This window comes from Podarcis liolepis, assembly GCF_965112155.1.
Source record: "Podarcis liolepis genome assembly, chromosome: 6".
In the NCBI taxonomy this organism is placed as follows: Eukaryota; Metazoa; Chordata; class Lepidosauria; order Squamata; family Lacertidae; genus Podarcis; species Podarcis liolepis.
The window spans coordinates 93,140,387-93,163,003 of NC_139559.1; the positions used below are offsets into that span (position 1 = coordinate 93,140,387).

The 22,617-nt window shown below is 42.3% G+C and overlaps 1 protein-coding gene across 1 annotated transcript in view; it reads left to right on the top strand.

Annotated features, from left to right (window-relative positions):
• XPR1 (xenotropic and polytropic retrovirus receptor 1) overlaps positions 1-22,617 on the top strand; it is a 103,332-nt gene that overhangs the window by 37,075 nt on the left and 43,640 nt on the right. Inside the window, exons 3-4 of the mRNA XM_083507130.1 lie at positions 13,604-13,705; positions 16,788-17,011. Coding sequence (XP_083363256.1) covers positions 13,604-13,705; positions 16,788-17,011 — 326 coding nt within the window. The remainder of the gene's footprint in view (positions 1-13,603; positions 13,706-16,787; positions 17,012-22,617) is intronic.

Sequence of the window (22,617 nt, forward strand, 5' to 3'; positions counted from 1 at the left end):
CACAAATCCTTCAAACACCAGTAAAATAATGGTCAACTATTGTTAAAGTATATTTGTTCTGAGAACAAAGATAATACTTACATTATATACATCTATTAGAAAATCAACAATAGAAGGCCTAACCCAAGAAAGAACTTATTAAATTTTATGTGAAACAAAAAAATTAAAGATTAAATGAGCACATATGAACTTGCTTGAACTTTCAAAGTAAATGTCCTGTTCCTGAAATAGGGCTCTATTTTTAATTATGCATACTGGTCTTGGACAAATTGAGAATCATTCATCAGGTCAAATAAGTAACTTGCTGAGAGCACTGGAGTTCTTTTAGACCAAATACACCATTTTGAAAACCAGTTAAGGTAGCAGGTTAACACTTACTTTTGAGTGTGTGTAAAATCTGTCTAGATTTTATCTAGCGTAATAATATTAATATTAATATTTATTTATACCCTGCCCATCTGGCTGGGTTTCCCCAGCCCCTAAGAGGTACGGTAACTTAGGAAAGAGATGATGTAATAATGCCTGGTTTTGCCACCTGTCCCACCTGGAGAGTATATACCGTATTTTTTGCTCTATAAGACTCACTATTTTCCTCCTAAAAAGTAAGGGGAAATGTGTGTGCGTCTTATGGAGCGAATGCAGGCTGTGCAGCTATCCCAGAAGCCAGAACAGCAAGAGGGATTGCTGCTTTCACTGCCCAGCGATCCCTCCTGCTGTTCTGGCTTCTGAGATTCAGAATATTTTTTTTCTTGTTTTCCTCCTCCAAAAACTAGGTGCGTCTTGTGGTCTGGTGCGTCTTATAGAGCGAAAAATACGGTAATTTTTAGAATGCCCTTCTTCTCACAAAAAGGACATGGCAGAAGAAAAGGAAAGTTATGAATGAAAGCCCTAACCAGTCACTCAGATGCTTTCTAGTTATTATTCAAAGTAATTAAAGAAGAGCCAAGGCAAAAGTCTTCCCCTCTAAATTCATTGCTTTTCTTCATTCACCAGCACCAAATAGTTTCATTCTGTAATAACAAAGTTAAAATTTAATGAAAGTTAATTTTTTCAGCCTCCCCAGTCTCTTGAAGAGTCTTCAATAAAAATCTTTAAATAAATAAATAAGAAGATTCTTGCCCTTGCCCTATCCCCTTGCCCCAGCCCCAGCCCCGAGAATACCTGGGAAAACTCTGCCACCCAATTCACTAGTTGCAAATAGGGCTGGAAGGCCATTTTTGCTCGACCCTAAATTAAACTGTCAACATACTCCTTCATTATTATCTTTTCTCTATTGCGATTACACCCTGTTCCTTCTGGGAAATGTATAAAAAAAGCCTTCCCTTACCCAAACAAACGGTTCTCTGAATCATTCTCAGTCAACATCTGCAAAGTAAATTGCAAAGTTTTGGAATAAAGGCACTTCCAGTACTTTACTGGTTCTGATACCCTCTTGATGTGGAACCAGGCCTGTCTTTATTCAAAGTAGTGCCTCTAAGTTCTCATTAGGCAAAAAATATGTTTTCAGCTGTTCCTAACTCATCTGTAAGATGACTTTAACATAGGGTTGGTACTCAACAACATTATACTACCAACAGTGTGTTTTAAAAGACACTTTAAAATAGCTTCCAGATTTTTTTGGGTGGGGGTACTGTTGACAATCACTGTTTTCCCAAATTGCTTCTGTTGCTTCAGTATTACCTCTAACTTTAATCTCTACTTTTTGGAGCAAACTCCTACAATCAGAGATTACATGTGAGTGATGGTGCTGTCACTGGAGACAGATGTAGCAAGTTAGAGTAAGGGAGTATATCCTTAATTAGTCAAATACATAAAGATTTTCTTGGTTTACAAAAGTACATGCATTTTGTCTTATTTCAGGTTGTACAGTCTTTCTTACAAATCAGTTGCATTTGTTGTGAGACATTAGTGTTGATTACAGTATAAGAAGAAGAGGGGGGAGAGGAGGGGTCAGGTGGTGCTGCTTATATTCTTTTGTATAGTGGACAGCAGAGGGACATAGTAAAGGGATGTATCCACAGTATACAAAATACTGCTCCAAAATTCCACACACACCCCCGACTCAATCAAAGAACAATGGGAGCACAACATAGGCTATGAAATTACCCCACCCAATGGACTAGAATGTGGTATAAACCTCCCTTTAAGTCCATATCAGCCAAAAGAAGGGAACTCACTCTGAAACTCACCTACAGGTGGTACTTAACATTATAGAAACTGGCGCAGATATGCCCAGGAACCTCACCAAGATGTTGGAGAGGCTGCACCTCCACAGGCAAATACCTCCACATGTGGTGGGAATGCCCTAAAACCCAACCCTTCTGGACAGCAAGTCCTGTAAGAGATATGCAAAATAGCTAAACAGGTATTAGAACTCACCCCAGAATTGGCCCTACTGAACATCTTCCAAGATCATAATGACCACTCACACTATAGTCAAATACATAATTCTAACCAATCAGGAGTGCACTACACTCTAAGGCAGGGGTCTGCAACCTGCGGCTCCGGAGCCGCATGTGGCTCTTTTACACCTTTGCCGCGGCTCCGGGGCGGATACTAGCGAGGGGAGGAGGCGCATTGTGCGCCCCGACACTCCCCACTGTGGCGGGCACTGTACTGGCTGTGATGTCGCATGGGGGCGGTGCGTGCGTTAGTCACGCACCGTCCCGACGTCACCTTCCCGCCCGCTGTCAGATCGCGGCTCCGGAGATATATTTGTTTTAAATGTCGCAATGGTTTTGCGGCTCCCAGTTTTTTTTCCCCTTCGAAAACGGGTCCAAGTGGCTCTTTTTGTCTTAAAGGTTGCAGACCCCTGCTCTAAGGAGACAAAGCACTTGCAGACTGAGGAGAGTTGATCTCCTTTGAAGTGTCAAAGTGTTTGCAAACTGTTGTTCTGGAGTTCAAATGATGCCATCCCTTCCCTTTGAAAATGCACTAGTTGACTAGAGAAGGGGGAGGACTGCAAATGGCTTTCAACGTTCCAGGGCCCCACAAATGACAGTCAAAATTATGTGTGGGGGGTGAATATGGGCGGCCATTTTGCCTCAGTCCAAATGCAGTTTGTTTCTCCACCTAAAACTTACTTTAGGGCTTTTGTTGTTTAGTCGTTTAGTCGTGTCCAACTCTTCGTGACCCCATGGACCAGAGCACGCCAGGCACTCCTGACTTCCACTGCCTCCCGCAGTTTGGTCAGACTCATGTTTGTAGCTTTGAGAACGCTGTCCAACCATCTCGTCCTCTGTCGCCCCCTTCTTCTTGTGCCCTCCATCTTTCCCAACATCAGGGTCTTTTCCAGGGAGTCTTCTCTTCTCATGAGGTGGCCAAAGTATTGGAGCCTCAGCTTCAGGATCTGTCCTTCCAGTGATCACTCAGGGCTGATTTCCTTCAGAATGGATAGTTTTGATCTTCTTGCAGTCCATGGGACTCTCAAGAGTCTCCTCCAGCACCAGAATTCAAAAGCATCAATTCTTCGGCGATCAGCCTTCTTTAAGCAGCATCAAATGCATCAACCACATTATAGAAAGCTTGTGTCTACTTTGATTAATTGCTGGTTTATAACTTTCATGATTTGCCTATTAAGTCTGTTTTTGTTGCTGTCTATAAACTTAACAATAAAAATCCTAATGAATTAGACAGAAGCTATAATAATGCAGCAAGAGAAATGAAGAAAGCTGTGATATCAGCCATCTAGTAGTACACAGTCGGAAAAACACTGGCATCTCCGTATCCCCGAGGCACTGTTAATTGCCACAATTACTTCTGGCTTGTCCACCAAACGCAACACATTCAAACTTGCATAATAAGGTGGCATACTAATGCCTCAAGTTTTCTACTGGCTAATTATGCACATGATCACTCCCAACAGCTGGGTAAGTATGGAAGGAGAGGAAAGCCAACTTGATGATATTTTAATAAAGCATCTAACAGCATAACCTAGTTTACAAATAGGCATCTTACAGTTTTAGTAACGTCGCATGCAATAAAGAGCTGCAAGAAGCTAAGCAGTGAACATGAGAATGCATCATTACCTTTTGTGTGTCTCATAATAAAACTGCTTGATTCCTGGGAGGCAGTGCCAAGACATGATATTACCTGAAACTGTCCACCTTCTCTCTTAATGCTGAATGCCTTACACACAAGGTCATGTGGCCATTCTTCACTAAACCCAAATGTTATGGGCTAGAAATAAAAAATAGATGATGAAGAAGAGGAGGAGTTTGGATTTGATATCCTGCCTTTCACTCCCCTTCAGGAGTCTCAAAGCGGCTAACATTCTCCTTTCCCTTCCTCCCCCACAACAAACACTCTGTGAGGTGAGTGGGGCTGAGAGACTTCAGAGAAGTGTGACTGGCCCAAGGTCACCCAGCAGCTGCATGTGGAGGAGCGGGGAAGCGAACCCGGTTCCCCAGATTACGAGACTACCGCTCCTAACCACTACACCACACTGGCTCTCAATACAGTCATACCTCGTGTTGCGTTAGGTTCATGTTGCGTCTTTTTGGCTTGCGAACACAGCAAACCCGGAAGTGTATACTTCTGGGTTTTGCCACGCGTGCAGAAGTGTTCTTCACACTTCGCACATGCACAGAAGTGCTCTATCGTCCTCCGCGCTTGCACGGAAGCGCCGCTCTAGTTGCAGACTTTTCGGGGTGCAAACCACCCCGGAGCGGATTGTGTCCACAACTAGAGGTACCACTGTACTATGCGTCTAGATTTTATTTTATTTTTTAAATGTGACATGAAGTTGATGCCATCAGTCTGGAATGTCACAGCTCTGCAACATTTAAAGCAGTGAGGTGGAATCCAAGACTGATTTTTTTAAAAAATAATAATTACTTTTTTGAAAATAAAACTGCCAGCTGCACTTGGAATACTGCACTTGGAATACCTCACCTTGTAGAGGTGGAATAGCTTCAGAAGAAAGGAAACCAAAATGATCAAGGGATTGGAGCAATTCTCCTATGAGGAAAGATTGCAGTATTTGAGGATTTTTAGCTTAAATAACTTTCTTTCATCTGTTCCAAATTTTCCAAAACAGTCATACCTCGTGTTGCGTTTGCTTCAGGTTGAGTATTTTCAGGTCGCGTCCCGCGGCGACCCGGAAGTACCGGAAAGGGTTACTTCCGGGTTTTGCCGCATGCGCAGACGCGCAAAATGACGTCACGCACGTGCGCAGAAGTGGCAAATCGCGACCCGCGCACATGCAGACGTGGGTTGCGTTCTGCTCATGTTGCAAACGGGCCTCTGGAACAGACCCCGTTCGCAACCAGAGGTACCACTGTATTCAGCTTCATTTGATATCCCAGAATGAGAATATTTTGAGAGACGGAAGAATACTGGAACTTGGAGTCATCCAGTGAAGCTGAATGCTGGAAGATTCAGGGTACACAAAGGCACCGTATTTTTCGCTCTATAAGACGCACCAGACCACAAGACGCACCTAGTTTTTGGAGGAGGAAAACAAGAAAAAAATATTCTGAATCTCAGAGCCAGAACAGCAAGAGGGATCGCTGTGCAGTGAAAGCAGCAATCCCTCTTGCTGTTCTGGCTTCTGGGATAGCTGTGCAGCCTGCATTCGCTCCATAAGATGCACACACATTTCCCCTTACTTTTTAGGAGGGAAAAAGTGAGTCTTATACAGTAAGTACTTTTTCACCTATGCAATGCAGTTAAAGAACATCACTTACTGAAGGGAGGTGGCCTCTGAGACAAGCTTAGTGGACAGGTACCAGCAGATATAATAATACAAAGTTCCTGCTTCAGTTATAGGGGTTTCCTGAAATATTCATAACAAACTCAGGTCACCCATGTGGGAAGAGGCGGTGACTCTTTCTCAGGGGATATGGAATATTACTTAATCAGATCACTGGTGACCAAATTAAGCTTTATGCCTATGTTAAATGTGGCAACGTTTCTGGCGGCTGATTAAGCATTTACATATATTCAAATTGATGCTCCTGCAGAGAGTGATTTCTCACTATGTGCAGAGTAAAGTCATGTTCTTGGCAACCAATGCCGCCAATACCTTTTCTTTCATTTTTAAAAAAATGTATTTCTTCAGGCACAAAGACCTATTTCTATAGCTATGTAGAGGTTATGAAATTGTTTCAGCCACCTGAGTTAAGTAAAATAAAATATAAGTTGCCCAGTACTTTGTGTTTCTTCTGCACTCATGGGGTATCACAGCAGTGATATATAGCAACAGTGACTATAACAACATTTGAGAATTCCTAGATACAGCTCTCAGCTGTAGTTCTTCCTTAATCAGTTTATTATTCCTGTATCAAAATGCTTTTATCTAGCAGTTTTTAAGGTTCTATCAGAGCTTTTGTATAGCGTAGCCCAATTTCTTTTCAATACGCCTGTGATTTTCCCCTCCCCCTCCTCTTGTAACAATGGATAACTCCAAACTAGGTGTAAAGGGCATGTCCAGATTTCAGTAATGCCTTGCTTGGTTGTGGTATGCATGGTGCCCACAACAATTTCAATAGTTTGCAGATGTGCTCAAAAAGTTTCGAGACCACTGCCCTACCCTGGGATTTGGTTGTAAATAACTAAGTAGCAAAATTGAATCAATGGCAGGTTGTGCTAATGCTGTGTGTGCCAACCATGTGATTATTCTTCACTGAAGGTGTGAATAGGGAGGTTTAAAACTGACTCAAAGTACAAAATTCGGTATAAGCAAGTTGAAATGAAATGTGAAATCTGGGCCACCTAGTCTGAAAGCAGAGGAATGAATTTGGCAGAAGTTCAAGATTTTGTGCTCCCTTAAAGGCCTTTTGGCATGGACAAAGCTTTTCAGTTGTTTTTCTTCAGTATCCTTTTAAACATGCTGGATTTCAAAGCTGTTTACAGCCTACTTTGGGGTCTGTAACAATATGACTTGACAGTTCATGTCCCCAAAAAATGTTTATCCCAATTGCAGAATGACAGCTTCTAATAGGTTTTACCCCCTAGAAGAGTTGCATTTCCTAGAAATGTTGTTTTGGTGTTCATCGCCATCCCCCCCCCCCCCCGGAACCTATCTGTGCGTTCAAAATTACGCTTCTGCCTTTTCTGAGTGGGAGTCTGCTTTTATATGTCTCTTCTCTCTCTATCTGTGTCCTCCCCTCTCTCATTTTCCTTTTCCTATACCCTCTTTAAACAGTAACACTGTATTAGGGTTGTTGGTGTAATGCACCATTTATCAGGGCTTGACTCAGTTGTACCAGATGAAGACCAGTTTAATCCAGTAGTTTTAAAGCAGTGGGAGGCATCCAGCAAAACAGCTCCACAAGCGTAAGGTGTTTTAGCTGTGCAGTGGAACTTCTCTGCCCCCTAAATTTGCTCTGGAGGGTTAGGGGAACCTCTAGAACAGATTTAAAGGGCACGCAGAGAGAGGGTGGGGGAATCTCTACCATTTGGAGGTTGGAGGTGCATACCTGGGGATTCTTGGATCTTTACTGTTTCCACACACCAGCAACACATCCTGTAGAATTCTACCCATTATATTTTATCTGCAGAATCAGAATGAATTTCAGGAACCAAAACGTTGTATTGGAAAATATGACTTTTGAGCCATCTGGCCCAAAAATGGCAGCTAGGCATTCCTGGTTTAAGAAGCCATTTGATGCGTAGCATGCATATATATATATATATATACAAACACACTACACACACACACACACACACACACACATATATATATATATATATATATATATATATATATATATATATATCTGAGTTTCTAACACTTGATCTCAACACTTGATCTTAGCTCTAGAGCACTTTCCCCAACCTGGTGGTTGCCAGATTTTTTGGACTACAGTTCTCACCAGCCCCAGGTTATTTGCTTTTTCATTTGTTAGTACTCTCTAAAACTCTTTCTTTGTGTTGTTGTTGTTGTTTTGGGGGGAGGAGCATCATCTCCTGCAGTGGTGGAAGAGCCTTAATGACTTTTTAGAAACTGAGACCTGGCAACAAGTGGTGCACAAACGTAGCAGAGAGATATTGAAAACATACATTAAATCTTAGAAGGTATGGCACTGGAAGCTAATAGAACATGCTCCCAGAGACATGTTTTCAAACAAGATCTATTGCAATGCACCTGCTTTGTGAATTTTTGGCAGCAGACACAAGGCTACTTTGTGCACATTTCCTAGAAAGGAGACAGCTGTCATGTCAGTCTGTACTTGCCATTTACTTCTGTGCCCTCAACATTACTTGAATTAAGTCTTTTGCATCCTGAGTGTGAGAAAATGCTTCCTGAACAAAAATAATAGAAACCGAAATTAAGCAGAGGCTACAACTAGGACAGCAGGAAGAGAATCTAAAGGAGAAGATGGGCATTGAGTCATTCTACCCCCAAAGGGTGAATTTTTACCTTGTATGAATAACACTGAGTGTGATTTTTGTCAAGATCTGACTCCAAGTGACAAAAAAATAGTTGATGGACCTGCAGCAATCACATGGTTTTGTGTTTAACCAATTTACATAGATATTACCCAGTGCAAGTCATGCCATGCATCCTGATGAAGCAATCTGCTTAAGGTAGCACCAGCACAAGGAATTTCTGATCCAGAAAGCTTTGTATGGTCCCCCACACCCCAGAACGGTGTTCTGAATTGGGATACCATTGCATCTAGCCCAGTGCTTTTGTTTGTCAAGCATGATGACCTCAGTGCCAACAGTAGCCTAAATATGTAGAAATGAATAAGGAACTTAGGCATATCAAATATGCACACGCTACTTTCTCACAAGAAGGCAGTTTCTGCCTGTGCTGTAGAGGGAAGTGAGGGGCAGGTGGAACTTGTCAACCTGGGAAGGTAGGAGAAGGAAAACTCTAATCCTAAACCTTGGTTGCCTGGAGGGAGATTTCCAGGGGAGGAAAAGGCTAAAGGTTAAACCTGTCACAAATCCAGAGTGGGGTCCTTAAGACAGTTGGATGGTACCTCCTACACCTCCTTCCAGCAACTCTTGCAGCCAAGTTGGTGCCAAATGTATTGCTCTGCTTTTCCTTTGGACCACAGCAGTGAGGCCGAGAGGGGAGTCTTGTCATCTGGGCAGCCCAGGATCTTCATATAAACTGCCCAGGCTTGCACCCCAGGGAGGTCACTTCTGTGCTGCTAATGCAGTGGTTTGCCATCGCCCTTGGAGGTGCACTCTGTTGTCTCTTGAGACAGGTGGGTGTCACCAACAGCAACAACAGCTTTCTCATAGAGAAGACTCTCCAAGAGGTACAAGCGACTCAAAGCTGATTTGGGGGATGCATATGCCCAGTTGATTATTCATTTCTGCATACTTTGGGTGGCATTGATCAGCTGACAGTGCCTTGTGCCTGAATGAAGGCTGGATGAAATGGTATGTCTGCTCAGAGGTTACTGTAATAGAATGTGGGTGACCACACAGTGCTCTGTTATAGTCTTGTATTTTGCCCTGCTGCAGTTGCTTTAGGAAGGTTGCAAGTCTGGACTTGTGTCCTGGGTACAGTGTTTAAAATTCTAGTTACGCACAAAACTCTATGACTGTTGCATTTCTACCACCTATTTTCCATCTTTTGGGGTTCAGGCCTTGCCAAAAATCCGGTTCAGCATTACTCATCAAATATTGGGAAGCATTTTCATCCTGGCACATGGACTAAGGTCACTGGAGAATGGGACTTGATTCTCCCAAGGCAGTCAAAGGAGAACAGAACAGAACCCTTCCCTGTAGCATTCACATGATGCATGTGAGTGGAGTGGTAATTTGTAGACTTTAGAAAGTTCTGAACATTTCTCTGCATAGGCACTGGACCTGTATGTGATAGATGACCAATACATCTGTAACAGATATGCACCTGATTTTTCCCCATTTAAGTAAACTAGAAGCCCTGGAACAAGTTGTAGTACATTTTTCTTTCAGTTGAATAATGTAATACAATGTAATACAAATTTTGCATAGCAGTTGAATTAAGTATATTTAGTTACATTTTTTTAGTTGCTCTAGTACTTAAAACTTAGCCATGAGACCTAGTTTGGATATTGGTGTATTGTGGTTTTTTAGTTCTGTTTTATGTTTCTTTCCTTCCTTCCTTCCTTCCTTCCTTCCTTCCTTCCTTCCTTCCTTCCTTCCCTCCCCCCCCCCCACATTTCTCTCTCCTCCTTTCCTATTTACTTCATTTCTTCTCTTCTATAAGTGACAAACGGTATAGTCCATCTGAAATTTTTCCACAATGAAATCTTAACTAACTTAGAGACCAGTTCTCTAAATGACTCCCACATTGGTGTGCTGCAGGTTTTAGGGTGGTTGTAGCATGGTCATAATGGCACAGACTATTCCTACATAAGGCGTCTCATGCTACTCAAGGATGAGCCATGTAACCTTCTATGGGCTGTTGCAATCTTCATGATGTAAGAAAGGAGCTTAAAATATGCCAGCCTTTGCAGCAAGGGATGGATTTTTGGGCGTGTGTGTTTTTTTTGTTTCAGTATTTGTATGCCACCAGACTGAGCATCTCACAATAACCGCAAAGCATTAGCAAATAAAAACACTTCCTAGTACAAAATAAATATGCAATAAAAATATAAGTACATTAAATGAATCAAAGCAGCATAAAATGCCAATCAGGCACATATCTCCAGCTTCTGTTGCATAAGCACTTTGTTCTTTTCTAATCTATAAAATTAAATCAGCTTCTAGATAGCAACCTCTGGGAGATAGCAGCAAGCCTGCAATGTTGATTGATTTTCCTTAGATGCCCTATCCATGGGCAACCACTCTATAAAGATTTGAATAAAAAAAAAAATCCAAAGGAATTCTTTTGGAAACCAACTTTTGAAAACTACATCTATTGTCATGGAGCTGCTTAGCCAACTTTTTGGCATCCTAGAAAGGCTTTTGCATCTTTTTCCTGGCTGGCTTTGAACAAAATAAATGCACAGTAGCCTTGAGCAGCACTACTCTAGCACAGTTAAATTATTGAGCTGCCAAGGGAGCAAAGGGAAACCTTTTGATGGCAGGTTGTATTGCTTGCACTCCTGTTGAAAGCCAGTAAATAGGCGTCTGTGTGAAAACAGATTAGAAAGTAAGCGTTATGAAAAGTGTTTGTGCAGGTCAGCTTTAATATGACCCTGCTCCATTTAGATGTTTACGGCTTATGAATGCGGAATAAATCTTTGTATAAAATTAAAGCTCTGCCTTGTGTTCAAGGTTTACTTTTGTCTCTCAAATACCTTCATGCTTTTGCATAACTCTATGTACCACGTTCTGTGTAGTGGCTAAGAATGAGCTTTGAACTTTGTATACTGCTTTAGCCAGGAACTCGTCAGGTGGCTCATTTCTCATTCTGCTGGTCCAGCCCCTCACTCGTTTTCAGGACCCTTTCCCTAAAGATTCTTTGTACGGCTTGTGACTCCACCAGGCCTCCCTGCGTGGATAGTGCCATTTTGGCTATATAGACGCTAAAGAATGAGTTCACTATTGCTGTATGCAAGTGAGGCCCCACAACAAAATGGTGTGAGTGGGGGGGACGGGGGACGACGACAAATACTCAGATAGACAGGGTGATGCTTTAAGCAAGGCTACTTGCTTGCTGTTAATATCCAGCACAAAAGTGAGACTTGATTGAAAATGTAACCTTTCATAGACTACTACAGAGATCACCCAATGACGGTGTACAGTAATTTAGTTTCCAAAAGGTAACTTAGGAGCTTCTTTGATCACCGTTGGTAAGGGTCAGACATGTATCTCTGAGTCAATGGAGACAGGGGGGCCCTTGTAAAACAGAGGGGAAGAGCAAGGAGGGAGCACAGGATCCCACAATACAGTGGTACCTTGGTTTACAACCATAATCCATTCCAGAGGTCCGGTTGTAAATCAAAACAGGTTGTAACCCAAGGAGCGCTTTCGCCAATGGGGCCTCCCCCCCCCCAATTGGTTGTAATCCCAAAAAATAGGTTGTGATCCAAATCCAATCCACTTCCGGGTTTGACGTGGTTGTAATCCAAAACAGTTGTTATCCAAAGCGGTTGGAAACCAAGGTACCAGTTATTAAACTATGGCTGGCGTTGGGTCTGAACTGACTTTGTCAGGCGTAACTGACCCTTATTTGCCTCAGCTACTCAAGAAAATGAATCCTTGACACCATGTAAGCCTGTAAGTATTGAGCCCTGCTCAGCCATGGAATTTGAACTTGGATCTCCCTAATCAAATGTTCTTCACTACCATAGTACAGTTTTAGGTCTGCAGATGTGTAAATTGAAATCTTCCTCATCAGGCTCTGGTGCACCTCATTCTGTTCTGTTCTACCCATGCACACATCCTGCATACTAGTTTACGAGGAACAGGACTTACTGCAGTTTCTGCAAATGTTTTCATGCTGCCTCTTGCAGTCGTCGTCATGTGGTTTTGCTTCTCCACAATGGGAAATTTCTCTCTTGTCCTTAAGGATGTTGAATGTTTCTCTCTTCTTGCTATGCTTTTGTAATATTGGAAAGGAAAGACTTAATTAGCTTTTAAAGACATTTGTTGGAAGAACCCTCAAATGTTCATATTCGTTTGCGAACAGAACATATCTTGTAAAATCAAGCCCTGTAAAAGACGTTAGTCCCTTGCAATGAGGAAGTGGTGGGGTTTTTTTGTATCTAATCCTTCCTTACAGAAACTGTTTTCATTTGTTTTATAAATCTTCCGGTTCAACAACATGTCTGCGTGACACATTCCATTGTTCAGTTTTTAAATGTCAGAGGGGGGGAGTTATAAAGTGTAACCAGAAATTATCATACTTCAGTTTAAACTTTAAACTTACTTTTCTTAAGTATTCTATCTACCCTCTTTGGGGGGAATTATATGGTTGCCTTTCTCTTACCATTGGAGATGGTAAGAGTGTTTGCATTCTTCATTATAAGTCCTTTCGTAATGATGATCCACGTGGAACCGCCATGAATTGTTCAACATTGGTTCCAGTGCTGATTGCCAAGCATTGTTTTCTCGTGGGAGGTCAGCTTGCCTTGCTCAAATTCCAAGCACATTGGTGGAATTTATATATAGATTGTTGTTTCAAATCACTTTATGGTGGAACAAATGGGAAAACTACTTTCAAATGTACATGGGAAGAAGGGACAATAATAAAATCAGGCTAAGGAGGTGTCAATTGCTCTTTTAGGCTCCAATTGTGTATGTCACGGGCTCATCTAGTTTACCTTTTTGTTTTCTCTTGGTATGTAAACTAGAAAGAGCGGGGTGTTATTGGGTTGTTGTTTTTATTTTGAATATATATATATATATATATATATATATATATACACACACACACACACACACACACACACATATATATACACATACATACATATATATATATATATATAGTGGCTTTTATGTTGATTTTTTCTGTGAACTGCTCTGCTGAGACCTCTGGGGATAGGTCTATAAATTCTGATAGATGATGATGATGATGATGATAATTAATAATTAATAATACTCTTTCAAGTCTGAGGCCTTTGTGACAATTTTGCTAGTTCACACGTAACTTTTCCATCAGAGAAATATGAAAGAGTAAGATGGAACATTTCATCAATTTCTGTGCTATGAGTTCTGTACAAATATATTTATTTAAATTTATTTTTGTATCTCCTCCCCCCAGTCACAGATGAAGACACTGTAAAAAGGTATTTTGCCAAGTTTGAAGAGAAATTCTTTCAAACCTGTGAAAAGGAACTTGCCAAAATCAACACATTTTATTCAGGTAAGAGGATAGCATTGAGCTAATATGTGAAAGTTTCAGGGTTTAAATGTCAACAGCGGAAGCTTGATGTTGGCTCAGTGCCCGATAGGCAACCAGTGCAGAACTTTTAACACAGGTGTAATATGTGTCATTGTGACTGGTTTCCCAGACTCAACTGGTCTTTTAAGTAGGAAGTAAGGTTCAACAGGAGCTTTGTGGAACTTCCATTTCTTTAAAACAAAACACTTATTCTTGTCTGACATCTTCCCTTTCTTATCTCCCTAGCTGGGGGATTTGCAGATTCAGCTCTAAGATGAAGCCCATCTCTTCATATGGGTTTAAAATAATATGGCACAGTGACCAGTATTTATCTTCAGTGGATGACCCCATGTTCTAATATGTGTACTCCGGCCAGGGAGGGCGGGGTACAAATAAAAATTTATTACTTATTTATTATCAAAGAGGAAAAACCTGTCTTTCCATTTCCCCCCCACCAAACACCACTATCATGTCCCCTGTAGTCTCATTTTTAAGTTGTCTCTTTTCCAAACTAAAAAGCTGCACATATTGTAACTTTTCCTTTGATGGCCCTGATCCATCTCAGATGTAGGATAGACATCAAGGATCTTCTGTAGATGCTGTTATCATGTCAGAGTGTTACAGGTTCCTTGTGAAGCCACTGCAGAAACGTATCTTACCCCACTGGAAACAGCCGAGAACATCTATCTGAACTTGGGAAAACCTGGTTAGTAAATAAGCAGGGTGCATAGATCCAATCTTGTTTAAGATAAGCAACCTTCCCCCAAGTTTGGATATAACAAGGAGCTTTTTTTTTTTTTAAGCAGAAGCTTCCAACATCTTCATAGGCTACACTGGGGGGTGGGGAGTGTGTGAGCCCCATAGTGCTAAACTAAGATCGGATGAGACCCTATGTCATACAGCTAGTGCTCAGCTAGGTTTTACACAGAAAATCCAAAGCAATAATTAAGACATGAGTACATCTGAACATATGCAAAATACTTTCTCCTCCCCACAGAGGAACCACAATCACCCCCCTCCACCCCCACAAGTCTTGAATAAGTTAGCAAAGCTTGCGGAAGAGGGGGTGATGTAGTTCACCATCTCTTCTGCAGGCTAAAGTCCTTCACAGACAGGTTATTGAATTATCATATTTAGTTCTCTTCATTGCAAACACTAACCACACCTTGGCTGCTGACCTTCTGTTTATATGGAGAGAATTTGTTTGTATAGTCAGCCTTACAGATTCACAGCAATAGAAGTTCATTTGTCAGGTCAGGAAGTTTCGGGCAGTCTGGGAATGTGACTGACAGTGACAGAATCTGGAAGGTGTCCCAGAAGGTATTGCTTCTCCTGTGTCTTAGCCAAAGAGGTTTCCCTTTTAATAGTACAGCCAGCAAGTGTCATAACAAGTGCAGTACTAATAAACAGCAGATATTAAGCTTGCTTTGGATTCCAGATTTCTTTTCTGAGCAGCATAGGCACTGAGGACAAGCATTTATTTTGATTATCATTTATTAAATGTGTACCCTGCCCTCCTCCCAAAGCAGCCCGGGACTCTTGACTTAGTCCAGGGACTAGATCCTAAGTAGAAACTGTAGCTCCCAGTGAAGTCCTACTAGTTCAGTGATCATGTTTGTTCTGGTTTTCCCACCTTTTATGACGAAGAATCAAAAGTCTGAAGTATTGTGTATTTTATATTGTAATTTTATGTTGTGAACTCCCCTGAGTGCTATGGGTAGGTGGCATACAAATTTAATTAAGAAGAAGAAGAAGAAGAAGAAGAAGAAGAAGAAGAAGAAGAATATAATGAGTGAAATACAAGGAACCTCCTAGAGATAAGAAGAAGAAGAAGAAGAAGAAGAAGAAGAAGAAGAAGAAGAAGATAATGAGTGAAATACAAGGAACCTCCTAGAGATATAAAGTTGCCATTTGGATCAATATTTTGAGTCACCCTTAAAGATGGGTATGGACCAAGCATAGCCCAGCTGGACAGCAACAGAGTGTACTTGGGCAGTGCAACTACTAACCCTCCCACAACCACACTGCTTTGCTGGCTCTGGTGAAAAGGTTTGGGAGTATAGGCTGTAGAATTTCAGCCAGATGGCATCAGGTGATGGCAGTGGGGCTGGCTTGGGATCCAGTGGATCCCAGACCAGTTCAGCCTGCCCTCACCCTTGGAATATGCCCTGTTTGGGGACTCTCCAGACTACTGTTGGTGCCAATCCCACTGGCAGTACTTCTGCCCTCACTTTTGGCAGACAGAAAGAGCTCCATGCTTATGGGCAGAGGCTGGCAGAAATATTTTGGGCTGGGCAGAGGGAGACCTCTGGTCCCTCCAGTTTCTCCTCCACCCCCAGTGTACTTTAGAATGATGAATAATAAAATGTAACTATAATTCCTTCATAGAGCAGCATCAGTCATTTGTAGAATCTAAAAGCAGCCTTCTTCCAACACAAACGATCAGACAGAGGTTTAAGTTGAGTTCAGAGAATACATAGAGAGGCTGAAACTTTTCCAGTATACATTCACAATTTGTAATAGTATGAGCCAAAATAGGGAGTGCAGGTCATGAATTTCCCCTCATGTTGAGCGAACTGGTTTCATGTTCAAAACCAGTGTTTTGTATTTGTTCTGGAGACCTGCAGACAGGGTGAAAATGTTCTCCATTCTCAGGGAATATTGGAAGCATTTCCATAACTCTTGATTTGAGTTTGGAATTTTATAGACAACTCAAATTGACTGTGGGATGGCACACCTTCTACACTGATTGGCTAGGGAAGAAGCCTCCAGATTTTTTGTCTTTTTTTAAACAACAACAACATACCATCAAAGCAGTAATAAACAAAACATTAAAAGCATGGGTGTTTTACCCCCTCCCATTTTTCATTGGTGAAAGCTCCAGTTTTTAGCTGCAGGTGCTGATGTTAAACTCTTGTTTCCTGTCAAGACAGTTAGAAAAATGCAACATAATGTGCATGTGTTCATACAGAGTTCCTAAGAAAATATCCTGACAAACTTGACTGAGTACTCATTTGTAATATTGTATGATCACACTCTGTTGCTTTCTTCTTCCCTTCTAAAGAGAAGCTTGCCGAAGCTCAGCGCAGGTTTGCTACACTACAGAATGAACTGCAGTCTACTTTGGATGCACAGAGAGAAAACAGTGGTCTCACCACACTGCGGCAACGTAAAATGCCAGTCTTCCACCTGTCCCATGAGGAGCGTGTTCAGCACAGGAACATCAGAGACCTGAAACTGGCCTTTAGTGAGTTCTACCTCAGCCTCATCCTACTGCAGAACTATCAGGTATCACCTGTGCTCCTTAAAGCATTGTGATCTTATTTTCTAGTCTTTCCAACCAAATAGCTTTTAGTGATTAAGCCAGATCTTTGCAATGAGTGACACCAAGAGTTCTCATAGTGCTCTTTCCGCATTTATGCTGCGCCACAGATAAAACAAGCCAGAGTTTGACTGCTTATGTTGTCTGAACCCTTTCAGATGGCACAGCAAGCCAAAATCTAGCTTGTTTTGTCCTTGGTGTGACAACAGCAGGAGCTAGGGACAGTGCAACAGGAGCTTTAGAGTTTTTAACTTTGGTTTATTGTGGCATGTGAACCAGACCACTGTGTCAAACTGCTGATACAGCTAGCTCAGTTAGTTAGGTTGGAGAAACTTTCCAAGGGCTCAGGCAGATGAATTTATGCCTGTACTTTTTAATTGGAGATGTGGGATTTTCCATCTGCATTCAAAGCGTGTCCTGTATCACAGAGTTGTGCCGTCAATCCCCCTCCTATATGTTGCCAAGAGAAGCCCACTGCATTTCCCAATCACAGGCATTCTGTAGCCCAATAAGCAGGTGGACTGTGACTTTGACACCTGTAGTCACAATCTCAAGGGCTCCTCTCGGGTGTGGATTTGAATCCCTGCCACACAAAATGCTGCCAGCAGCCATCTGGGCAGAACATTTTTGGCCATGGACATTAACAAAAGCCTTGGTCAGGCAGGAAAGGAAGGATTTTCATTCTAAACACAGCAGTCAGCCTACTTCATAGCCTAGTGGGTAGGAGACTTGCATGAAGAAAGAGAGATGACAACCCCGCCCCACCCCAGTAGAACAGTTAGTTCTTCTGCGGCACCAAAGCGTCAACACAGGCATTGTTGCAGTACAGCACATTTGGTATTGTCTTTGTGACTGGAGCAAACATTGTGCAAGGAAGAGGGAAGGAAGCCAGTTGGACAAGGAAGAATATAACTTAGCATAACAAGGTCCCTGTGAGCAGTCCAATAGTTCAGAGAGAGAACACTTAAAAGGGAAATGGTACAAAGGTTTGAATCTCAGTCTAGAGAAATGGAACTATGGCATTGGCCTTATGATTTTGCATGGGAAATCGGAAACTGGGTGCTCATTTGTGTTTTTTGAAAACAGGGTGATTGAGATAACCTAGGTTCTTTTCTGTGCCACATACCTCAGCCAAGTTCCCCCTTCTCCTGTTAGGTGTGTAGTCAGCTCATTATTGAGGGGGGCACTTATTTGAGGAAAAACAGTCATACCTTATTTTACTGTGCTTCAGAGATACTGCTCCTGTTGAGGATGTGGGTGCAGCTGCAGGCAGCCAGTCTGCTTCTAGGGGAAAAGGTCCCCACCACCGCTACCCCTCGTCTGGCCATGGAAGTGGAGCTGGCTAGGCCTGGAGCTGAGTTTTCCCCCTCCCATCCCTGCAACCAGGGGTGGGGGGCTGGCTTAATAGACTACGGTATAGTGCAAACATAACTTCTGTATGCAATTGGAAACAATAAAAATTGCGTAACTCAAAATTCACTTTACTGCAGCGGTATGGAACCGAACCTGCAATATCTCCAAGGCATGTTGTTACTCAAGCAGTAATAACCCATGCAGCATGAGGGGTTGCACTTCAGTGCTGGGCTTGTCTTGTTGGTCCTGTCTTCTCCTCTTACAAATTCAATGCAGTCTGAGAAGGAACAGTGGGTGGCACATTTGCATTGGTATTGGTGGGGAGCATGAAAAATGAGCTGCTCTGTTCCTTGCAAGCCTGGGATTGCTTTCACAAGATGGCAGATAGGCATTATTCCCCCATGGGGTCCCCATTATTAGTGTCTATAGCGATTCTCAACCTGTGGGTCCCCAGATGTTGTTGGACTACAACTCCCATCATCCCTGAGCTCTGGCCTTGCTAGCTAGGGGTGATGGGAGTTGTAGTTCAACAACATCTGGGGACCCACAAGTTGAGAAAGGCTGGGCTATAGCACCAAAGTTGGGATACGCACATTTTATATCCACTACAGCATTGTCTTCAAGCACAGTGATTTACTTTTCCCTTAAGAATCAATGACAGCCCTTCAGGAATGTGGAAGAAATAATGGCATTCACTCCAATATATTACTGGGGTAGAAGCCATTGCATAGAGAGAAAAGCAAGCGCTCAACCATGTCCCAGACTTCAACTGATTTTCATGGCCCTGTTAATCAGGACAGAGTTTGAGGCTACATTGTCAACTGCTAAGGAGCCAGACATTTCCTGGCTCTGAACTGGATGCTGGTGATCAGAGGACCACTGAACCCAAGGCTGGCAGGCAGAAGCTTACTGACCCAGCTACCACAGCATCAGGGCCCATAGAACCAAAGCCAGGATCCTTATGGGTGCCTTCCAAGCATCTGCCATGCTACCTTTTTTAGTCCAATGGTGCAGGGAGTGCACTAGGTGAGATGTCATAGAGTGCAAGAAAATCGCCTGTCTTCAGGCCAGACTCTAGTTCTGAAAAAGGAGGAGAGATGGACTGGAGGCAGAGCTCACAAGGCCTCAGTTCACATTCCACTCTTGTTGGAGCAAGTTTATCACTAGGAGCTGTCCTTGGTGCTGTGATAGTGACCTGTTCCATCGGCTCCTTCCTAAGACTAGAACAAGATATTAGAGTACTTTGTTTCTTAAAATAAAGGATAAGTGGGAGGGAGCTATTGAGAATTGACAACCCTTATCTAATTCACTTCCTCCACCAGCGTAGCTTCATGTAAGTGGCTGAGAATTGTACACCAAGCATTAAATCAACCTTTCAGGGACTGGGAGGGGGATGAATGTTGTGTGTGGAGGGGGGACTACTTACTATTAGGTGAGGTAGCTGGGTGATCTGTCTTTGTTTTGTGCCATGCACTTTAAAAGCAGAACCTCAAAATGTCCCTGGAAAACAATGGGGGCAGCCATATTTGCTCTGTACAGTTCCCTTAAAATGACCTTATGTCATCATGTGCTGTATTTTCTCTGGGGCATTTAAGAGACTCAGGGGATATGTGCCACTGGGCACTCTTTTTGCCAGAGGGTTGGGGGCACTAGCAGTTGGCCACTGTAGGTTTATGGATGTCTATTAGGAACAGAGGACATTGGAAAGACTGTTGAACTAGCTAAAATACACATATAGTGCTATTATTGTCACTTTGACTGTACAAAATAAGATGAAAACGGGGTCCTGCCTTGTGGCTTATAATCTAAATGTGGATAGTAGACAGCAAAATTTGTTACTGACACTGAAACACAGGGATAGTCAATGTGGTGCCCTCTTGATATGATTGAACTCCCACTCCCCAGCCAGTTTGGCCAATGGTCAGGGATAATCTGGAGGGCAACACCTGGGCTACCAAATAGCTTTTTAGAATTGGGTCACTTAGATAGCATGCCAAACCATGGTTTGGTGCTATATAAACAGCCCTGTGACTGCTCCCAGAACCACCTCAGTCTGCTCTCATTTCTCCTCTTTCTGAAATGTTTAAGATTGATGTTCTCTGTGTTGAACTCTTTATTTCAGTTGGAGTGCATTTGGAGTAAAAAGACACTTGCAAGAATTCAAATACGAATGATGATTTAACAATAGCTTCACTATAGGCTTTACAATAGCTTCAGATTCTTGTGACATGTAAAAAAGCTATAATTACTCCCACATCAAGAAAAATTACTTGTCACAGAGAAATCTATGGCCAAAACCATGATTTTGCTTCCATTTTCCATTTTAGTTTTATGAAACAAGTCACAACTGCCCCAAGGGAGGGAAATGCTGGGTTCCTTCAAGAGAAAGTAATTAAGGTTTCTCATTGGCAGTAATATAGATCATTAATGCATTGGCTTCCTGTTCCCATATCCCTGTCCTCTTCCTTCCTTTCCATACTACGAAGCTCCAATATTAAATCACTCCAGGCATAATTAAATTGGAAACCATTTCAGCTGAGCTGAAATCTTATAACCTCTCCCATAGGCACGGTATTCTGCTGTTCTTTGTTTGCTTTCAAATTTGGTCTTGAATTTGTGTGGCTGCATTAAATGGAATCATTTTTTCAGCATAATTATTACCAATCTATGGATACATGGTTAAAAAGAAACTTTTATACAACAGAGTATATATACATATCCACACAGAAAGAGGTTGGAGAGAGAAATATGCCATAGCATAAAAGCTCTGTAGTGGTGCATCTTTGTGCCTTTTAGCAGTTCAGCTCAGTCCCAGATACTACAAGAACACGAACTTGTTGGCATCTGTCTGTCTTGAGAGATAATGGGGTGCACTTCAGGGTGAAGTCAAACTGCTGTGTTAGCAGCAATAAAGTGACTTCCTCAGGGCACAAGCTTGGGCAGTGTGTATGGAGATCCTGGACTGCCCAGATGACAAGACCCCACTCTGGGTTTCACTGGCACCAGCTTAGCTGCAGGAGTTGCCGGAAGGAGGCATACAAGACTCCATGCAACCATCTTAGGGACTCCACTCCAGATTGGTGTCGGTTTTACTCCTTAGCCTTTCCTTCTTCCAAAGATACCCTGCAAGGCAGCAGATGTTTCGGATCAGAGTTTTCCTTCTCCTAGATGGGCTACCTTTCCACGTGGACAAGCCCCACTCACCTCCCTCCACAGCATGTTCAGAAACTGCCTTCTTGACTGTTGGACCCATTATTGGTCTCCCTCGCTCAATCCACTGGAGTCTGTCTTTGCATGCAGGGCAAGTCCATAACTCACTGAGTGTTTGAGACCCATCGAAAAACTTCACCTGGTTTAGTTGGCCAGTTGAAGCAGTTTCCTAGGATGTGACTGCTGCCATATGCTGACAGTTTCTAGAAGCCACAGCTGAGTGTAGGGTGGAGACCAAAGGTTGACATAGTACCCCAGAAGTAACATAACGTGTGCTCCACTAGAGGTACTACTGAGCATGAACTAAACAAGATATACATATCCTTAGTATTTGCTTTTTCTCAATGCCAGCTGTTCTAAATGTCCTTTGACGTGGAAGACTGAATTTGTAAACAATGCTCCCCCCCCCCTAAATTGAACAAAAACAGCTGGTTCAGGTTTAATTAAGCATTGAATAGCTATGCAGATTACATGTCACTATGCATTCTTATTTTTAGTCTCTGGTGTTTATAATTTTCAGCCCCAATCCAAGTAAAGAAATCTTCAGTGAACAGTCTTGATATATTTGGCAGCAGACAGCAAAGAGGGCAAAAGCCATAGCTACCTTCTAGTTTCTAGAAATGCCCATGCTCTGGATATCTGGGTGCCTGAAATTTGGAGTGGCTTTCCCATTAAGAGCCATTTGAGACTCTTTACTTATTTTGGGGTGTATGTTGAAGATATTAAGATGTACACCCAAAAACAAAACTGTGAAACACAAGCATTCCAGAAGACATGTAGTTTATCTAGACACGTTAGTTTATTTAGTTGGAGGTTCCAGGGTTTTCCCCTCAAAGGTTCTTCATGCAGAGCAGATGCTCTACCTCTGCACTGTGGTCCTTTGACATATGATACAGGTACACTCTTTGGTGAGCATGGGAGTAAATGCTTGTTTGCAAACCCTGGTTTGTTTTCCATTTAATATGTTGAACAGCCCATGGTAACCAAGGCCACCCACCCCTTCTGGATT